General features: G+C 40.2%; 1 protein-coding gene across 7 annotated transcripts in view; it reads left to right on the top strand.

Moving 5' to 3' along the window:
- aff3 (AF4/FMR2 family, member 3) overlaps positions 1-22,378 on the top strand; it is a 258,978-nt gene that overhangs the window by 153,964 nt on the left and 82,636 nt on the right. For all 7 annotated transcript variants that reach the window (XM_080197118.1, XM_080197117.1, XM_080197122.1 and 4 more), the window contains one exon: positions 14,117-14,165. In XM_080197118.1, coding sequence (XP_080053244.1) covers positions 14,117-14,165 — 49 coding nt within the window. The remainder of the gene's footprint in view (positions 1-14,116; positions 14,166-22,378) is intronic.

Genomic DNA, 22,378 nt, shown 5'->3' with positions numbered 1-22,378 from the left:
TGAATCTCTGTTGAGACTCTCGAGCTCACTTAGCAAGTCCAATTGAAAATATAAGTTTAGGCTAGGATTCAAAAGCGGATATAATTCTGGAGCATCTACTACTGCAGCATTGTAGCTCTCAGAATTCTAAAATAACAATAATCTTATGTTTTTCACATACAGTGAAAATTAACCTCAGGGGGTTAAATGCCTGATTCACAAAGACCGGTTTAAGATGCATGTTTGTAAGCGCACAAAGTCTGGTGAATAAAGTTGGTGAGCTCAAGTACAAATACCCATGTGGGTAAATGACATAGTGGCAATAACAGAAATGCGGCTTAAAAATCTTCTGGGCATTTCAAATTCTAGGATACAGGGTGCTCAGAGGAAAATCGGGAAGATGAAAAGAGAAGTGGGGTGGCAATATTTTTTAGGGAAGACGTTGTAACGTTGGAAAGGATGTGCTTCAGGGGACAAAGACAGAATCCATTTGATAAGAGTTGAGAAGCAAAAAGGATATTATGACACTACTTTAGGTATTCTATAGGATTCCGAATAGTCAGTAAGAAATAGAGGAGGAAATCCATAGGGAAATCTTGCATAATAATAGAGGAATAATAAAGTGGTGAAATTGGAAGAATTCAGTTACCTAAGTAAATATTGGAATAATGCTCAATTAAAGTCTAAGGACTGGGAGGAGTTTCTGAAATGTGTTCTTTCCTTGACCAGTATATTCTCAACCCGATTAGGAAGGCAACATTTCAGGATATGGTTCTGGGAAATGAGATGGACCAAATGGACCTAGTGTCTGTGGAGGAGTACATGGGTAAGAATGAGCATCACATCATAATGTTTAGGTTAGTAATGGAGCAGTGAAAGGAACAATCTCAGGTGTGTTTTCTAAATTGGAAGAAATATAACTTCAATGAGTAAGAGGGATCTAGCCAGTATAAAATGGAACAAAAGATTGACAGTAAAAACTCAAATGACACAATGGCAGATCGTTAAGGAGGAAATGTTTCAGTGACAGACCCTGTACATTCAAATGAGCATGAAAGGTAGGGGAATCAAAACCAGAGATCCTTGAATATGAGGGCAATAGAGAATATGATGAGTCGAAGAACGAGAGTGTAAAATGTACGTCATGTGAATTCTTCAAGAGAGAACCAGGCAAAATAAAATAAGTTAAAAGAGGAATTGAAGAGAAAGATCAGATTACAAAAAGAGAATGTCAGAATGAAATGGCAATAAAGAAAAATGGGAGCCCAAAAATATTTCACTTGCATGTAACTAATAAGCAGGTAGTAAGAGGGCAAGATGAAAATTCTTAATTGTTACAATTCAGTTAGGGACAAGTAACTTTTGCTGTAAAGTAGATGAAATTTGAACTCCCAGGAATTTGCTATTGAGAATAAAGCCACAAGATTCCATAGTTTTAAAGAAACAGAAAAATTTTACCATACAAGAATCAACAAAATAGTTAATACTACCTATCTTATGCTGTAACATCCAGAATTAACCTTTGGTTAACATGAATACTGTGGTCAAACACGCCACAAATTGCACATTAAATGGTAGACATAACCCATAACTATCTCAGCAACCCAACCAGAAGTCAGCAATTACTGTGAATCACCAAATCATTTAAACCCTGTCTTCCACATGTGGAATTGCAGCTGCTTTCCTCCAAAAATATAAGCCTCCAATTTTCCTCAACATCTCAAACTCAGCACGGAAGCCCCCTTTGCTCACCTGGCAGAACTGAACTCCAGCTTGCCTCAGTGTCAGCTAACTTCCCAGCTGTTCAAACACTCTGTTCAAGACTAGGTTGGCCAAGCTGCACCTAGCATTCAACCTCCTGCACAATTTTAGTTATCTAGCTGCATTGAGAAGGCAATCATTGCTCACCATAGCCTTGTTTTTACCCCCACTGCCAGCTTTACAAAGCAGACAGCTTCACTTCAACTTCACTGAGCTTACAACTTCTCCAAGGATTCTATGAGTCCCAACTTATTATCAACATGGGGCTATCACCTGTTCTAGGGATTCCCTGAGCCCCAACTCCAGGGATCGAATACAGTATTTCAATCACTGCCTTTTCAACTCCCAACTAATCTTGTCACACTGTTCCCAGGACACATGGTCAGGTGTGCAAGCTGCCCATCCATTATGTGGGCAACTTCTTTTCTCACCATTACCCAGCTGTCAAAGGAAACCCAGAAGCAAACATGCATACCCTGTCCTCCTGCTGCGGTCTGCACTTGCACGAGAGCGCCCGGAGTTATAGTCCTTAACCTCTGCCCCAGAAACACCAAACACAATCATAGAACCCCTGCAGTCAGAAGGAGGCCATTTGACCCATTGAGTTTGCACTAACAACAATCCCACCCAGGCTCTAACCTTGTAACTCCACATAATCTCCCTAACACTAAGGGGCAATCCCACCCAGGCCTGCTCTCCATAATCCCAAGTATTTACCTCACTAATCCTCTGAACCTACACATCTTGGGACACTAAGAGGTGATTTAACATTGTTAATCCACTTAACCAGCACACCTTTGGAGTGTAGGAGGAAATTGGAGCACCCAGAGGAAACCCATGCAGACTCAGGGAGAATGTGCAAACTCCATACAGACAGTCACCTGAGGCCGGAATTGAACACAGGTCTCTGGCACTGTGAGGCAGCTGTACTAACCATTGTGCCACAGTGCTGCCCTAATCCACAAGCACACATTTCCTCACAATACCTTATATTGATGTTTGCAAAAGAAGAGGATGCTGACAAAATACTGATAGAAGCAGTTTTGGTAGAGCTAATGGTTGGGGTGAAAATTGATAGGTAGGGTGTATAGGATAGCTGGCAATGTTTAGAATAGATAAGCTACCTGGTCCAAATGACTTGAATACTAGGTTGCTAAAAGAAGCAGGGCTAGAAGAGCTTATTATAACCTTCCAACTGTCTCTAGATATGCAGAAGGTGCCTTTCTTGGTGCATGTTAGACTGATTGGCCATACTAAATTGACCTTAGCGTCAGGGGATTTGTAGGGTAAATACGTGGAATTATGGGAATAGGACCTGGGCGGGATTATGGTTAGTGCAGACTCAATGGGCCGAATGGCCTCCTTCTGCACGTAGGGATTCTATGATTCTATGAAAGGGTGTAAGGACATCCCTGGCAATGACTGGTCAGTTAAACATTATAAGATATAGGAGCAGAATTAGGCCATTCAGCCCATCGAGTCCACTCCGCCATTCGATGATGGCTGACATTATTAGATGTGGGTAAGGCTTTAGAAGCAATAATCAGGGGGAAATAAAACACCTGGAGAAGTTTGATTTGATTAGGGAAAGTGCGCATGGCATTTGTAAATGACAAATCATGCTTGAACTTGACAGCCTTTCCATCACATAAAATGATGAACCATTGCAGGAGCTAAGCTGCAATCTCTGCTACATATACTGCCAAGTGGGTTGAGAAGATGCAAGATTCACAGACATCTCTTTCCTTTGGGCTGTCTTCTCAGCTAGCTGAGCTTTTCACTTCTATTTGCCTTTTTCAATGTCCCACCAAACAGGTCCCAGAAGTCACAGCCATTCAACAACTGTGTCCCAGTTGTCATATTTACCTGGCAGCTGTCCTTGTAACAAAGGTTTGGATCCCCAGGAGATTGTGACACAGTGGCCATTTGTTAATATGGGAGGCCCTTAAGTATACAGCCGTCTTCCGTCACGTGAACATGGCTGAGCCAGTACAGATGTCATTGGCTTAGTAATAGGTAGCATTCTCTAGGAACTCGATCTTGTCTTGCCAAGAGATGCTGAGAATACATCTGAGAAGTGTGGGTTGTAACTTGTGACATTAATAAATAAACTTTATAACTTTGGAAGATAAACCTCATTGTTTATTCTATGACAGAAACAATGAACATATTTTGAAAAGTAAAACGGTGTATTACCAAAAGGTTTGACTGTGCAATATTATCTCATAATCCCACAGTATGAAATACAATAAACACCACAGTAATACTTTGTTCATTGCAAGAGGGTATATCCTTCATCCTTCAATTTATTTAAAAAGGGTTTGATTATCAAGCATATGTTACAATTATCAGGTTAATGAAATGGTTATGTTTTAGGACTTTGTCTTTAATATAAGGTAAAATAAGGGGTCGTGTGACCTGTTCTGTCATCTGCCTGACAGCCAATCTGGGTAGTTTGATTGTTAGAGATTGAAGGAAAACTAGATTGTTTCACTGGGAAAAAGATGAAAGGTGTTTATACTTGCAGACAACAGCAGCAGTCTTTGTGTGAACAATGGATAAACTATCTCCAAAGTCTCTGAAAAGTATAGAGAGTGTTGGTTTATAAACAGTTGTGCTTTAAGCTCTCAATTTATTTCCAAGATGAAAGAGAGTTGGAGTGTTATGGACAGCTAATCAGCATTTCTGTGTGGATAAAAGGCCCCAGTGATTCATGTTGCCATGGATATTAGCTTTGAGAGGCGAAGGGTCTAAGATATCCCTGAAAAATCACAGGCAAGATTAGTCTGTCAGGGTCCAGGGGAGAGAGAGAATAGCTATAGGCAGCAAAACACTGTAGTTCACCAGGCACTAATTTGGATGGGAGCTCGTGATGACATTAAAAAGACCAACGTCATGAGGAGTTTAAGCAAGGCTGGATGATTCTCCTTGCTTTGCTAGAGGAAGAATCTCTGGGGAATAAACCTCGCTTTGAATGACAGTTCTAAGATTTAAAGTTCCCAGGCTGAGAAATGAAAAGAACAGAATTAAAACCTTGGCTGCTAAGAATAACCTTGGACTGTTTCCAAAAGCATTAAATGTCTTCTTTAGGGATGTTACATATATCTATGAAGTGCATTTTCAATTCACCTAAAAGGAAAAGGGGAATGTTCTGTTTTGTGATTCAATGCTGGGGTGTTGAACATATAGACAATCCAGCCTACTTAAGGTTCCAGTGTGGCCCTTCAAACATTTCTAAATTTACACTAAATTTTCATGCCTCTTTAGTTAACAAATAGTAAGAAATCTACCGTCTGTATTTTTCTAGACTCTTTAAAACCTTGTTTAATTCAGAAAAACAATTGTTTTCATTAGATGCACAGCTGGAATGAGGCTGGGAGTGCTTAATGTCAGTGAGGCACTGTGTGCATCTGCACAGTTCAACTGACCACACAGGCACACATGCAACCTTGCTGCCATTTTAGTATGTTGCATTGTAAGTTGAAACCATAGTTTCTGTTGGATGTGCAAATTAGGCCTATATCGATAAATTTAGAAACCATTCAGTAAATGCATTTATGCATATGTAGATAGCTACTAAATTACTTGTAATATAAAAATATACTTAACCATGTCTATGAAGAGAAAGGTAGATAAAGAATATTGTGCATGTTTAAACAAATGAAAACACTCGTACTATTTTACTGAAGCAAGTGAAAAGCCTTCATGTTAATTTGTTTGCAAACAGTATCTGTTGCCAAAGAATACAACATTAAAAGACACTGTGAATTATGCCACGTTGCTATATATGGTAAGTACACAGGAAAGCTACAAGAAGACACGTTGGCAGAATTAGAACAGGCATTGAAAAAACAACAATGTGCATTTACAAATGTGTGTAACATAAGTAACATCTAAAGCAAGTTTTGTAATTGCTCAAGAAATTGCAGCTGTTCCTAAGCCATTTTCTGAGGGAGAGTTCATAAATAAATGCATGGTGAAAGTTGCAAACATATGTCCAGATAAGCCGCAGTGTTTTCGAAATATTAGTCTTTCCAGAAAATGTCTTTCCAGTTGTCAACAGAACTTGTGAATTATCAAAAAATTTGACAAGTCAATTCCAGGATAAGGTGAAAACTTTTCAATAGCAATTGACGTAAATACAGATGCACGTGACTTAGCACAGTTGGCTGTATTTATTCACGGTACTGATTAAAATAATAATGTGATGGAAGAATTTGTAGAGTTAGTGCTGATGAATGATACTAGCATGAGGGAGGATATTTTTAATAGTGTAAAAACAACATTGAATAAATTAGGTGTGCATTGGAGTAGGGCAGTGAGCATTATAAAAGGCAGAATACAATCTATGATGGGCAGAAAGGCAGGAGTAGCTGCAAGATTAAGACAGAAAATCCTGAGTCACCATCCAAATTTCATTACAGTCTATACCATGAAGCACAAAGGGCCAAATCCCTACATGTAGAACATGCAATAAGTGTTTTTGTAAGAATTTTATCTGAGTTGGTGGTCTTAATCATCAACAGTTCAATCAACTCATTCAGGAAGCTGAGTATCAGAATGGCTTACCTTACTATGCTGAAGTGCTGGCTGAGTTGCGAGAAGTGTTAAAGCACTTCTTAGAAATGAGATACGATCGAAGAACATATGAACAAAATGGCTCTGTGTGCGCGTGTGTGTTGCAAACACCTTTTATGTTTCTGTCAAGACTTTCACATTTGAGCTATCTCAGACCATCCCTTCCAAGCCAGTGTGAATCTTTTGCTTTCATTCTTTTTTATTACTAAATTTAGTGCTCATCCATATAGAATTACTGTGGACTTGTACCAGTAGGAATGATTTGAGATTGAACAGATGCATTTCAAATAGAATATTTCCAGCTAGCAATGTGGGGAGATTGTTATCTGATCAGTTCTTGATGGATTTTAGCCTTGGTCTTGGTCATGGAGGTGAAGAAGAAAAATTCTAATTTGCAGTTATAAAAGTAGAAAAGATTTGATGACATGGGAACTGAATTTGTCACATTTCTGGTACAACATCTTTGTTTTATCCCTGCAAGTTGACATGAGACTTTTTTTTAGTTTATAAGCAGATATTGCATACATTTTATGTCAAATATTGATAAATTTCTGGTTAGGAACTAATTGAATGATCCACATTTGTGCCCCAATCTTTGTGACTTCTCCAAAATCAACTATCACAGAATTAGTTTAATTTTGATTGATACACTAATGTTATTCACAAGAGATTTGCTGCTGCTTACTGAATAGTAAGTTGCTGTGGAATTTTTATGAGTACAAATCACTATCAGTTACTTCATGCTATCTAACTATGTTAATTTTTCAATGATAATTTGAAGTCCTTGACTTTGCAGATAATTACCATTTATTTGAGATTAAACCTGAAATTGCTGACAGAGAGGTGTTTTTTTGTGCAATGTTAATTTGTGAAACATTTCACAGTAGTTCAGTAGTAATATACAGTTGTTTTATGCCTAATGCATTTGTGTCTGATACCCAAGAGTTGCAGAGCTCCTTCTTCATGACCACTCATGGGCCTCATGCTTGCCAATCCTGTACTCATTGCAGACCTTCACCTCTGTCTCTAAGTATGTTTCCACCCTCACAAAGAACACAAAACTTCAGGCATTTCATAGACTAATTCACAATGGCCCAGTCATGATTTTACAGGGAGCAGGCATGCTCCAGTTAATGCCCTTAAGTGACCACTTACTGGCCAGTTAGTGACCTTTTCCCAGCCAGCCTCATGTTTCCTCAGGTCCTCTCCTCAGGTCCTCAGAGTGGGGAATTCCAGCCTTTCCTCCTCACCTCATCTTACCTCCCTACACCAAGAATACCCACTTCCCCGACCTGGGACTTATCTGACGTGCAGTCCCAGGACTTAGTCTCAGGCACAGCATTGCAGTACCCTTTACAGCCACTACAGCACTCCTGGATCGGCTGGAGAGCCTTTGGCTAATCGGATTAGCCACCTGCTCTCCAAGGTGGGACTTCCGTCCAGTTGCAGATGAAAGTCCCACCTGCTGCAAATCAATCATCACTTAAGCTTATGATGACCACGGGTCTGTCAAAGTTGATCGGCATGCATCCCCTGTCAACTCTCAGGGTGAAGCACACCTAGCACTCACCATCCTGAAAATTCAGGCCAGTGGCTTTTACATTGAGGTTTCCCTTCTGAACTGGCTAGCCAGAACAGACAGTCCAGCAGTTCCTTGACTTTTCACTCAAATATTCAGAGAATCACAGAATTTTTACAGTGCGGAAGGAGGCCATTTAGCCCCTCATGACTGAACCCTGCTCTTTGATTGAGCAATTCACCTAGTGCCTGTCTAATTCCCTTTTGAATGTTTATGTGGAACTGCCTCCATCATACCGTCAGGCAGTGCATTCCAGACCTTAGCAACTCGCTATGTGAGAAAGTATTTTCTCATATACCTCTTTTACTTCTTTTGCCAATTATTTTGAATCTGTGCCTCTCGTTCTTGCTATTTTGATGAGTGGTAACAGTTTCTTCCTTTCTACTCTGTTCAGACCTCTCATGATTTTGAATATCTCCATCAAGTTGCCTCTCAGCCTTCTCTTCTCCAAGGAAAACAGTCTCAACTTCTCTAAAGTACCTTAATAGTTGAAGTTCGTCATCCCTGGTACCATTCGCATGAATCGTTCTCTCCCTCTCTCCAATGATTCCATGAGCAAGATTCTCTGGCCTTCCCGCAGCATGTTTCCTGCCGACAGGAGCAGCGCATTGTTTGTTGGTGGTGGGATTCTCTGGTCCCACCGCTGTCAATGGGAATTCCCATTGACATCACCCAATGTTGGCAAGAAATCCATGGGCGTGGGTGTGCTTCCGGCGGGACCAGAGAATCCCGGGGCATGTGTCGCAGAAGATTCCGGCCCATGTCTTTCCTCAAATGCATATGCCAAAGCTGGACTCAATTCTCCAGCCGAGGCAAAACTACTATCTTGTACATGTTCAACATAACCTGCTTACTTTTGTGCTCTATGCCCCTATTAATTAAGCCTAAGATATTGTATGTTTTATTGACCATTCTCTCAACCTATCCTGCCACTTTCAGTAACTTATGCATATATATATTCAGATCCTTCTGCTCCTGCACCCACTTTAAAATTGTACCCTTTGTTTTATATTGGGAGGGATTTTCTACCCCCTCTGCAGTGTGTATTGCAGTAGAGGAGGCGGCTTGTCATTGACCAATAGCGGGATCTTCCTGTGTTCTGTGCCGTCGGCCACCAGATAAGCCATGGTGTGGGGTCACCATCAGAGGGATAAGAGGATTCCACTTCAGAAATGGCATCACATCAACTTTCTCAATATGTTATTCCTGCCAAAAATAATCATTTCATACCTCTTGCATTGAATTTCATCTGCCACTTGTCTGCTTATTCCACCAACCTATTCATGCCCTTTTGAATTTCTACACTGTCCTTAGAGTTCACAATACTTCCTAATTTTATGTTATCTGCAACTTTTCAAATTGCGCCCATCACTTTAAGGTCTATATCAATAATATGTATACATCAAGGATCCCGACCGTGACCCCTGAGGATCTCCATTACAAAAATTCTTGCAGTCCAAAAAACATCCATTATCCACTACTCTCTGTTCCCTAATACTCATGTAATTTCATATCCAAGTTGCTACTGATCCTTTTATTCCAATAGCTAGAACTTTGTTCACAAGTCTGTTGTGCAAGTGCCTTTTGGAAGTCCACATACCTCATATCAAGTGCATTGCCTTCATCAACCCTTTCTGTTATTTCTTCAAAAATGCTAGTAAATTGGTTAAACGTGTTAACAAATTTAATGCTGGGTTTCCTCAATTAACCTACATTTGTCAAAATGTCTATCAGCTTTGCCTTGAACTATTGTTTCTGAAAGTTTCTCCATCACAGAAATTAAACTGACTGGCCTGTGGTTGCTAGGCGTATCTTTACGCCCTGATGAAGGACCAGCGCAGTGAAAGCTTGTGATTCGAAATAAACCTGCTGGACTTTAACCTGGTATTGTGAGACCTTTTACTATGCTTCTGAATTGGAAGAGCTATAGATTCATTGTCATGGTTACTTGCTTGCATCATCCCACAGATTAAATTGGGACTTTAGAATCCATAATCTGAGATAAGGTAATGAATTTTCAGAAATGCATGGATTAATCAACGATAGGCAGCATGGATTTGTTACAGAAAAACAGTGTATGAAGAACCATGTTTGGATAGATAAAGGAAATGTAATCATTCCAAAAGATTGTTAGAATATGTTTAATAAGGTGCCACACAAGAAGCTTGTAGGAAAATTTCAGTTATATAGTCTATGAGGAAACATGCGAGCATGGATTTGGTGGAAACACTGGAAACAAAAGTTCACAGTATGTAAAAAAAAAAATAGAAGTGGTACACCTAAGGAGTTAGTAACATGTTCACTTGCGTTCCCTGCATATATATTGATGATTTTGACTTGAACATAGAAACATATGGCTAAGAAATTAGTTCATGTTGGCAGACCAGTATAAACTAAACACAGGATTGATCCCTGTGGTTGTATGAATAAGAGTAATCTTAATGTATCTCCAGTGCTGAAAATTGCATAGGTACCTGCCCATAATGTACAAATGGCTATGATCATAGGGATTAAGACAGGGTCAGAAGTGCATCATTAGTGTAGGTAGAAATTCTGCCTTGTCCAACAGCCTCTCTTAAAGATAGCCACCATAATTTTTTGGCCCCTGACCTTATGAGTCATCATGAGCAGATCTGTGACTAAAGTATTAAGTGGCAACAAGAAGAACTTGTATTTATATCATGCCTTTAATGTAGAAAAATGCAATATGGAGAATTAGACAAAAATGATTGCCCAGCAGTAGAAGTAAATCTCAGGAAAGGTGAATAAAAGCTGTTCTCCCCTTTGGTTAAGACTGAAGCAAAAAAAATGTTAAATAGCTCTACTATTTTTGATCATCATTCCAAAATGACAATTCTATTCTCTCAGGAGTACAACTTCATTGTTAATGATATTTTTTATTAAATACTGAGTGAAAAATTGACTGATCCTTATGACTACATTAGAAAACTTGCCTCATTCTCCCTTTTAGTTTTCCTTATCAGGCTCCTAATCTTTTATTATATTTTCTCATGCTTCATTATTATGGACCCTCTTCACTTTCTGCTCCATTTATTTTCCTCATTTATTTCTGCCTTCAATATTAGCTGATCCTGTTTGATTTTCTTTTTTTCCTCAGATCCCCATTGCTCCTGTCTTACATGTTACATTGCTTCCCTCTTTAACTGTTTTATTGGTGTATTAACACTTTCCCTGTTAATTTATTCCAATCTTGTAAAATAGTTTCTAACTGTGTCAGAACTGGGACCAATGACAACAAAGTGGAATCCATCTTTGTGACAGAACACCAATAGCCATGTTTTGATTTTATTGTTCCTCCCTATTTTACTGGAAGCCTAGGGAAATAATCTGGGATTGCTATCTATTGTGTCTGGTTTTAAACTTGTTTCTGAAATTTATTTTTCAGGATTTCACACCTCTTTTTAACTTCATTGAATTTCTAGATGTTGAGAACACATTGAGGGTCTAAATGCAACGTGAAAACAGTAATTTATTATCCTCCAATCTTAATTGGTATCTAACTTTATACTACTTCATTTTCTACTTGTTCAAGTATCCTTTTATAATAGAAAAATCTAACCTGTACCTTTTCTTTCAATTTACCTTCCACCTCACTTCAATTAGCCTGCTTTTCACCTTTCTAAAATCTGCTGTAGTTTCATTCGGTTTTCTCATTTTTGTATGGATATTTTCCTTTTTGTATTGGACCTTGTCATATTGTGATCACTACTGCCATGGCACACAAAGCAATTTCACCTATCTGCCTGATCTATTTCATTACCCATGGTCAGATGAAGCAGCACCTAGGCCTTGCCGGCCCTCTGACATATTACTTCAGGGAGGAGTCCTGTGCATATTTTATGAATTTCATTCTCTTTTCTCCAGTTACCCTCTCTGTCTCAGTTGGAAAGTGGATAATTATATTCCTGCAAAACAATAATTTTGTTATTCTTACTCATTCATTTAACCTGATGGGATATTTCTCCTTCCATTTCATTCTCATGATTTTTAAATGTCTAATACAATTGTCTGCAACCAAATGTTTTACAAATCTCTCAGTTCCAATTATGTTGAATATGTGTGTACCCTGCCTCAACTACATCAATTGATTCTACAGCATTTCTATCTTTTATTAATGCATTTTTTGCCTTCTTTCTCACTTTTCTCTGTCTTTTATAAATATATTGTACCCCAATCTGTTTATTTTCTATTCTTTTCCAGTTGCAGACAGGTTTCTGCCAATGTTTTTAAGTCTAGACTCACAGTAGAATAATTGCTTCCAGTTGCTCCCGTTTATTTTCTTCAGTCTATTCATTGCAATACATGCTTACTAAACTTTTTTTGTGTATACGGTGCCTTTTCTCTATTTTGTCGAAACTAACTCCTATCTTTACTTTGGCTTTTTCCCTATTTTCTAAAGTAGCCATTAATTGTATTCCAATTTGCCATATCCCTCTTAATCAGTTTCTGCGCCATTTATTTTCATCTTCTATTTCTGTCTTCACTATTAGCTGATCCTGCTTGATTTTGTCTTCTCAGCTCCCCATCTTTCCTGGTTTAAATATTATGTCACTTCCCTATTTAGCTGTTTTGTTGGTGTATTAACACTCTCCCTGTTAATTTAACCCAAACTTGCAGAATAGTTTCCATCTGTTTCAGAACTGGTGCCAATGCCCAAAAAAGTTCAATCCCTCTTTCTGACACAACACCATTAGCTGTGTCTTCATTTTATTGTCCTTCCCTATTGTTGTGGAAGCCTGGGGAAGTAACCTGGGATTGTCATATATCATGTCTTCTCTTATACCTGTTTCCTAAATTCAACTTACATGTTTTCAGGTTTTTTCTTTTGACTCCATTGAGCTTCTAACTAGTGAGAACATCTTAAGGGTGTAGATGTAACATGAAAACAGTGACTTTGGAGTCTGAAGGCTTAAATTCTTTATATGGGATGGTAATTACTTAGCCTAACACTAGCTCACTGGCCTTATCGTAGTTTAATACTTGTCTACCCTCTTTAGTGATTCAAACCTGTGAAAGTAATCATTCAGTTTTCCTTTTTTTTTTAATTTAAGCTGCAAATAACCCAATTAAACAGTACAATTGTAATCAATAATATCACTGCTTCTTTAAACTACCCATTGCGACTGCGGTAGGGTTTCAGACAGAAATAACACAACATTTTATTGTTCAAAACTGCACTATTTTCATTTATAATTAATTATTGATTGAGTTGCCAAATATGGATATTGATCATATTGAAAAATTAAATTGAATATTTTGATAATGACTGTTTTCTATTAAGTCCTATGTTAATGTCATTTGGAAGCTAGTCATGGAAAAGGCTATTTATATAATTTGGTTTTCTGATGCATATCTTAATATATTTACTGAGTGGACCACACAGCTTATTGGAGACAGGCACTGATAAAAAAAAAAGCCATGTGACTGGGGAATAGACCATATATCACTTAAGTCATTTCCTTTTTCAGAATTTTTGTTTGTATAATTTGTCCTTCCAACAAGAAAAAGAATCAGCAAAGCGTGTACCAAAAGCTTATAGGTATACTTCTGTTTTTGGATAAAGAATGTATTTCTTAGAATATATTGACCATGGGGTATAACTGCTCAGCTTGATTGATTACGGATTGCAAAGGGATGGCCTATGCTTCCAAGCATATTTAGTGCCCTTGAATAACCTTGATGTATAAAGTATAGTGGAGTCCACTTATGAAACTCCTTACAATTCTCTACTATTATTTCAATTGCAGCATTAAGAGCTGCAGTTGTCTAGTAAAATGTTTTTTCTTCTAAGAATGAATGGTTTAAGTAACAGGTTGATTTACAATCAGGATTTGTAAAAGATTGTTAACTTTCGTGTATTCATAAATATTTCCACTAACTTCACATATTTTGCCAACTTTCTTAAATACGTTTCAAGAGCTGCAAAGAAGCATACAAGTTTTAAAGCAAAGTTCTTACATCCAAATGCCAATTAATTCTTGAGACAATAATGAATAATGGAGTACGTCCAAAGCAGAGTTTATATATATTCTTTGCCTAAACATTAATTTACTTTGTTCTGGAAGTTATCATAGTCCTGCCATTATGGGCAATCCTCCCAAGAATTTTTCACATGTTGTCATTTAGTTTCCTGGTCAATGATAAAAAATATGTATAGCAGTTTTTAAGTTTCTGATTTTTCTTTTTTTTTACCCACAGAATGCTAGAAAACGATCTTAAAATCAGTAGTGATGAAGAAAGTGAGCAGGTAAGGTTGAGCGTCCAAGAACAAAACTGGCTAATCGTTCAGTGAGTCCTATTCACATAACAAGCCATCAAAACAAAACTTAATTATATAGTAATGCATTGTACATTACATAGTATAAGTCTCTTATCATTATAAAACAATACATCTACACTCCAACCATGAACAATGTTGCAGGCAATCAATTTGAATACAGCATGTTACACAGACATTTCAGATACAAAATAACAACATCACATAAAACAATAGAAGATGTTTGTATTACTCAGTATTAAAAAACATAATGAAGGAATCTCTTGACTGGTGGGGGAGGAATTTGGTAACCCCAGTTCCCAACCATTTATGGGCATGATCAGACAAGAACTAGGCAGAGTGTTGTTTTTCGCACCGGAACCAACGTGATTCCATTGATGCTGCCGGGTTGATTTCTGACCAAATCTTATGCCTTATTAGTAAAACTTGTTATGCCCACGAGAATCACACTGCGCTCACAGCGCACTCCCTCTGTTTCATCCACCCCGCCACAATTAATAGCTGCAATCACTGGGGAGCTCCATATGAATAGCTTCCCAACACTTGTTCCAGATCTATTCTAGGGAATAGCAACCAAGAAGTGCGCACCATGATTTTCAGAGGGAGCACTGACCAGACTGCTAGATGGTGTGCAGCAGATGTGGGATGCACTCCACTCTCGCTCCAGAAGAAGGCCTTCCAGCAAAGCCATTAATGCCCACCTGGGATGCATTGGTAATCCTTGTACGTGCCAATTCGCTGCAAAAGAGGACAGGACAGCAGTGTTGGAAGAAGGTGAATGATCATCTTCACTCAGCCAGAGTAAGTGACCCACCTCCACTCTCTTTCTCTCTGGACTGCCTCGCACACCACTTGCACCTCTAACTCCATCTCTCACTCAGTCACCTTGGGTGTTTCCAATACAAGGCACAAGACCTTCCTCCCACTTTCCCTAAGCACTTTGTTCCCCCCATTAGCTACTATGCTCTTCACAGTCCAGTTCCCATTCAAGTCATCTTTTTCAGTCTCACGGTTCCTGCCTACACTCTCCCTATCTTTGCCATTGCAGAATAAACTCAACCGCAACAAGCATGAGCAGGCATTGCCAGCCAGAGTCATACTGGAGCTCAGGACAATCACACCCTTTGGAGAGAGAGCACTTGAACTGGCCAGGAAGGAGGAAGAGCGCACTTGCACTGATGGTGAAGTGAGGGCAGCTGACAAATGTGAGAATCCTCATTTTGTCATTTCTCAAGCCCAAGTGAGTAATCGTTGCTCCCTCCTTTATCCCTTGTAATGCATTAATGCCATCTCCCTTCTCTTGCAGACCAATCAGTCGAGCAGCCCGGACCATCCTCACGTCCCTAGGACCCTCCAAACATGAGTAGCTCCAAGGGAGACTTTGTGGACCCCATATTGAAGATGCATCACAGCTTCACCCACACCTGGCACCAGCGCAGATACTCACACCATAGTGTGTTCACCAAGTAGGCAAGTTTCTGGGCCACTTACGGGTGACCAATAGCTGGTGGAAGAAGGAACATCCCAGGGAATTGTTATTTGGAGGAATGCCAAAGTCCAGGATTCTGCTGGGCCTTTAGTGAATGGAGAGAACTCTCCATTCAACTGAAGAAGAGGGAAACCCCTCGAAAGCTAGTGAGTTTACTATCAAATAAATCGGTTGGACTTAAACCTGGTGTTGTCAGACTTTTTACAGCGTCTGTGAAGTGAGAGATTAGAGCCAATGTTTTGATTCTGGATGACTCTTTGGGGCCTGCAGTGCCTGATGCTTGTCTTAAACCATTTATGAAGCCTACCATGTGCCGGTTCATTGACAGGGAATGTTTAGCTCTCTGCTAGGCAGGAGTCAGACATATTGTTGAGGATGATAGGAGCATCACTCTGCCCTCGCAGCAAGTCATCATCACTCTCCTCCAGAGTCTGGTCAGTGGCTTCACTCATCTGTCCCTGAAGAGTGCAATGTTATGGTTTGATGATGCTGACACCACATTTTTGTTTGACCACACATCATAAGGGAAGAGGTTAATATGGGCTCATCCCCAAAACAAAATCTTATAAGGGCATCCCTTGCTCAGCAGCCCATTCTGGCTTTGTCCATAGCCCTGTGTTCTTCCTCTTCCTCCTTGGCTTTGTCATACCCACCTCCGTCCTCAATATGCTCTTCACCCGAGGAGATGTGGCATTCGTTCATCTCCTCCTTTTCCAGGTGGTCTCCCCTCCGCAGCACTACGGTTTGGAACACGCAGCACACCACAATGATGCAGGAGACCATCTGGGAGATATATTGTAGGGTATCTCTCAACCAGTCCAGGCCTGGAAGGAACCAGACCTTCAGCAGTCCAATTGTCTGCTACACCAGCGCACATATTGAAGCATGAGCCTTGTATTGAATTTCCACTGGATTTGTGGCCTCCACACTGGCGTCATCAGCCATCTGCTGGTTGGGTAACCCTTGTCACCGAGGAGCCATCCCTTCTGCCTCTGCTCTCCCTCAGAGACAGCTGGTATTTGCGAGCGATCAAGATATAACTCATGGGTGCTCCCCAGAAAATGGGCATTTAGCTGCGAGATTCACATTGTATGATCGCAGATGAGTTGAACATTGAGGAAGTCGAATCCCTTGCAGTTCATGAATGGAGCTGCATGCTGCCATAATGATCTAAAAGCAATGTGAGTGCAGTCAGTGCACCTGGGGCATCCTTGTTATGAGCGCAAAGCACATGGCCCTGGCGTCCAGACTTGCCTGATCCCAGTCCAAGTTAAAAACATCTCTGCCCTTGCATCCAGGGCATCTGGGACCTTGTTAATGCATTTGTGAGCGACAGATTGGGAGATGGCCACAGATATCCCCTTTGGTGCCCTGGAAGGAGCCACTAGAGAAAAATTTAGTGTGGCTGTGACTCTAAAGGCCACAAGTGTTGGATGTCCTTCAATATGCGGTGCCAGCTCACACAGTATGTGGCAGAGGTGGTCCACTGTCCCCCAGGACAGATGCAGTCCTCTCTGGCATTGCAGCCTGGACAACTGAAGGTGGGAACATCAACGCCGGAAGATTCTTAGCTGCCATTGTCTCCGACGTTGTTCCTCCATGTGCAGTTATGCTCCCTGAGCAGTTGCAGGCCGCTGGTCCTGGTCACGTGCAGCAGCACGTTGTCATCTCTGCTGCTGGTCAATCCCGATGACTAGAATCACCGACCCAACAGGTTCCATGAGTCCGATGAATCATGAGCGAGAACATCACAGTGAGCACAGTGGAGTCCTAACAGAACACTGACCCTCATTGCTCCACATGTCTGTGACTTCTACCCTTGTTCCTGTTCCTGTGTGAATTTCTGCTCTCCTTCACGACATCACCTTCGACACTACAACCACTGCCCCATATATTTTCCTCTGTATTCCAATAGGATGAATACTATTGAACCTCTATTGTCTTGGCACCTGACTCTCACATTCCCCCTGCCTGCCAATGAACGTTAGTCCCAACCTTACATAGTTACATTGAGAGAATGCATGGCAACAAGGTCTTCATTCTGATGGGGCACCCCAAAAACTCAAAAATGGTACCAGGCATAATATTGAACAGGGGGAGTGCCCGTTATCACCATCCTACCTTACCTGGGAGTTCTCCACAGTGCAAGCTGTGTACTGCTAAGGCTTAAATTGAAAGGTGGTTCTACATTCTTGGGGCAAGGTGTTTCAAAGGGTTAAAGTTGTTCTCCAGATCGCGCAACTAGATCTAGTATTGGATATTAATCTGACATGCTGGACTCCACAAAGAATTGTCAGCAACATCTGGCAGCAACATTCATCTTGAAGAGACACAGCTGAATCTTGAGAAGTATGCAATTAGTTTTTCAAGCAAGTCCCTAGAGGACAGAGTCATTCTTCGGGGTCTTCAATGCTGTGCAGTTAAATAGCCTAGAGACACCAAAATGGCAAAACCCGAACCCAAGAAGCCAGGAGGCAAGAGGTCCTCTTACGCCTACTTTGTTCAGACTTGCCATGAAGAACACAAGAAGAAAAGCCCTGATATCCCTGTTAATTTCTTAGAATTCTCTAAAAGGTGCTCTGAAAGATGGAAAGCAATCAACACACCGTCACTGCTGCACTTGACAGTCAAAGTTCGCAAAGAAGTGGAGTTAAACTTCCTGTCTGGTAACCCTCTTTGGTCTCACACCATTGAGTGATGGTTGTAGGCTTCACTGCATTTGCCCTCCCCCAAATGAGAGTGTCTTTATGCCTCACGAGGCAGAGTAGCTCGCTATCACTGATATTCCCACACTGCCACTGCAGCCTGGCCTCTCCCAAAAGCAGGACCCCAGAACCTCATTGTTGTACCCAGTACTGCCTCTCTGTTGTGGCCCTCCCACCCAGTTTGTGACCAGGAAAGGTGCCCACTCAGCTTCTGTTTGAACACTGACCCAATGTGGAGGAACCAAGATGTCTGCATAGCAACTAGGACATCCCCTTGGAAAAAGGGATGACTTGATATGAAGGGAAAATAAGGCCTACGAGCTACCCACACAATACCTCTCCCCATAATGACAACAGTGACTCTCATCCCGGCCCTAAGCCAGATTTCTATGTGACCCCACCATTCTCCCTGGTGCTCCTCTGGTGTCGGACTGCCTGAGAAGTAGTGACACTCGCCTCTAATATCCCTTTCAAAGGCTAGGGCGCCAGATTCACACACATGTAGAGCTGTTGTAAACCGCACCAACAGAATGTCATACCGGCAACAGCTGAGTATTTGGTGCAGCCTCAATATCTGGCATAAGTACTCATTAATCATATGTTGATGCATTTAAATTAAATGTGTGCCCTTCCCCAGCATGTTCTACATCACTCCAGAAAATCAGAATGATGTTCAAAATCAGAAAATGTAACCTTGCCAGTGAGAAGCGAGATTCTCCAGCCTCCCAGCCGCATGTTTCCCGCTGGCTGGAGGTGGCACGATGTTTGCTAGCAGTGGGGTTCTCTAGTCTCACCACTGTCAATGGGAGTTCCCATTGACATCACCCCAAGCCATCAGGAAACCCACAGGTGGGGGTGCGATGTTGGTAGGATATGAGAATCCCGCCGGCATGAACAGTTGGAGAATTTCCGGCCCACATTTTTCCGAACTTCCCCATTTTGAGTCCACACCACCATTCCTGCAGATAGAGAGAGTGGGCTCAAGTTCATGTCCATTGTCATTGAAAGTGTAGCTTGGGATTGCAGGTTGCAATGAAGATGAGGGAACACTGTAAAAGAACATCCAGAATTAATATCATTAGGAAGGAGAGCTACACAGCATAAACAAACTGGTGAGAGTGAAAGCATGATTGTTGGGCAGCCAGACAGCAAAAGGTAGCTGGGGTACACAGAGCAACCTTGTAAAATTCTGTTGGTAGTGGCATCTGAGACCTATAACTGACTGCTGTGAGCATCTGCTTTATATTAAAATAAATAATGTAATTGATGTTACAATTATTAAAAAGAAGTAAAGAAAATCTCACTTTTAAATATATGCTGTATTAATTTGATAATCATTGATTTTGGTACAACAGGTCACAATAAAATTGAACTATGAGATTAAATATTTAATTGATTAAGTTCTCTGGACCTACATGATTTCAAAGTTAACATTTCTGCAACTTTGTATACATTTTGTTAACAAGTGTTGAACTAAAGAACTGATTCGATTCTGTTTTTGATCTTTATCTGGTAAAATTTACAATTCAATGAATTATGTCCTTACAGAGGTTGATCATGTTCTAATCAATCAGATTTAAAATAAAAAATGGTGTCATTTAAAATACCTCAAGAACAATTTATTGTAACAAATTGAATTGAAAGTTGAACTATTTATACAAGACAGACCTATTTTACTACAAAGTTCTTTTTGTGACTCTTGAAGCATTGGTTGTTGATGTTTGGTGGATGTGAAAATTTATTACCTACAGAGTAAGTCTACATCCAGACTGCCAACTCTTGACTAAATGGATCCATTGTGTTCATCTGTAATTTGTTCCTTTAGTTTAGCAACTCAAGGCACTTCCACATCCTTTGGGATTTGTAACTGCTGGCTCCTTAGTATGTGTTGCTGCATTCCTCTAATACTTTGTAATGTTTCAAAAGGGCAAATTTAAACAGAATTCTTGCATAAACTGAAGATAAAGGTTTACTAAAACAACAGAAAATCTGGGTTAATTGTGTGAAATAAAGCAGAGCTTTGTGATATTCACATTTACCATACTTTGGTGTAAATTATAATAAACACTGCTTATGAAATAAGTGAATAGCATTGTTCTTGATGATAGGTTAGAAAAGATGAGGGGATGGAATGATTCCAAACTTCTCCTTAGTTCAAAATTAAAATTCCATTTATGACATCTTAAAGGCTTTTCATGCTGTAATTTTTTAGAACTGAAGCTAGTTGTATTAACAATGTGCTTTTTCATGGGGTTTTCCAAAGTGCAGAAGATACATATACTGCAAAGATTCCAGTGTTAACAGTTTGCCATCAGTAATTATGCATTTCTTAAACAGATAGGTTTATTTTAGTTGAGGTTTTCACTGCCAACAACCTTTTTTTTTTAATTATTTCATGCAATGTGGACATCATGTTATCCATCCCTAAATTATCCGTGAACTGAGTGACTTGCTAGGCCATTTCAGAAGGCAGATAAGAGTCAACCCTACCGGAGTCACACATAGACCAAACCAGGGAACAACAGCAGATTTCCTTCCCTCAGGAACATTAATGAACTGTATTTTTTATGATAGGTGGCGATAATCTCATGGTCAGTCTTAGACTAGCTTTCAATTCCAGATTTTATTAATTGAATTTAAATTTCAACATTAGCTTTGGCCTTTGGATTGCTAGTCCAGTGACATTGCCATTTTGCCACTGTCTCCCCCTCAAATAAGTAAACTATTAATGATATGAATTAATAATATCAATTATTAACATTATTGCCACTTTCACATATTGCAAATATACTTAAATGGCAATCTATGTGCCATACAGGCCCATAAAATTCTAGATTCCATCTTGGATCTCTGCTGAATTAACTCAACTGTGGTGCTAACAATAGCCAAAACACACCTGGATTAGTGAAGGGAATATCAACAAATATTCCCTGTGGTCTACTCTATATAGGAGACACGAAACTCAGACTGGGTGACCACCTTGCAGAACACCTTTGGTCTGTCCGCATGCAGGATCCAGACCTTCCTGCCATTTGCCATTTCAACACACCACCCTGCTCACCTATCCACATGTCAGTCCTTGGCCTTTTGCAATATTCAAGTGAAGCCTACCACAAACTAGAGGCACTTTACAGACTTCCAGAATGGATATTAAGAACATAACATAAGAAATAGGAGCAGGAGTAAGCCATCTGGCCCTTCGAGCCTGCCCCGCCATTCAATAAGATCATGGCTGATCTGTCGTGGCTCAGTTCCACTTTCCCGCCCTCTCCCCATAACCCTTAATCCCCTCTCTTATCAAAAACCCATCAACCCGCTTCTTAAAAATATTTAGCGAGGCAGCCTCCACCACTTCAACGGGCAGAGAATTCCAGAGATTCACCACCCTTTGAGTGAAGAAGTTCCTCCTCAACTATTGAGTTCAACAACTTGAGAACATCAACTGTTTCCTCCACCTTCACCCCATTTCCATTTATTTTACTATTTTTATCTTATTCATCCATTTTTATTACTTTAATTCTTATTATTATTTTTCCACTTCTAAAATCCCGCTTCCCACCTTGTTTTCCAACCCTCCCACACCTCTGGGACCAAATGCCACATTCCTCAGTTTGTCCTTTGACACCCTGCACCTTTGGTCTGCCATTCACACATTCTAATCTCTTAATGGACACTCTCAGCATGATTCTAAGCCCTTATCATCATCATTTGTACTACTTTTGTCTTTTTGTCTATGCCTGTCCTGTAAATTATAGCCACCCTGATCCCCTGCCTCACCCTCATAGTGTAAACCTTGGTTGATTTTCCTTCTCTTCAGATCTGACGAAGGGTCATCCTGACTCAAAACCCTGGCTCTATTCTCTCTCCACAGATGCTGTCAGATCAGCTGAGATTTTCCAACATTTTCTATATCTATTTAATATTCCCTCCTAAAAGCCATCCAGAAAACTCTGCTGGGAATAAGTATGAAGATTTTGGCTGAGCACAAG

This window comes from Carcharhinus amblyrhynchos, chromosome 10, assembly GCF_965287045.1.
Source record: "Carcharhinus amblyrhynchos chromosome 10, sCarAmb.v2.hapA, whole genome shotgun sequence".
Lineage (NCBI taxonomy): Eukaryota > Metazoa > Chordata > Chondrichthyes > Carcharhiniformes > Carcharhinidae > Carcharhinus > Carcharhinus amblyrhynchos.
This window is presented reverse-complemented; position numbering and strand designations above follow the sequence as displayed.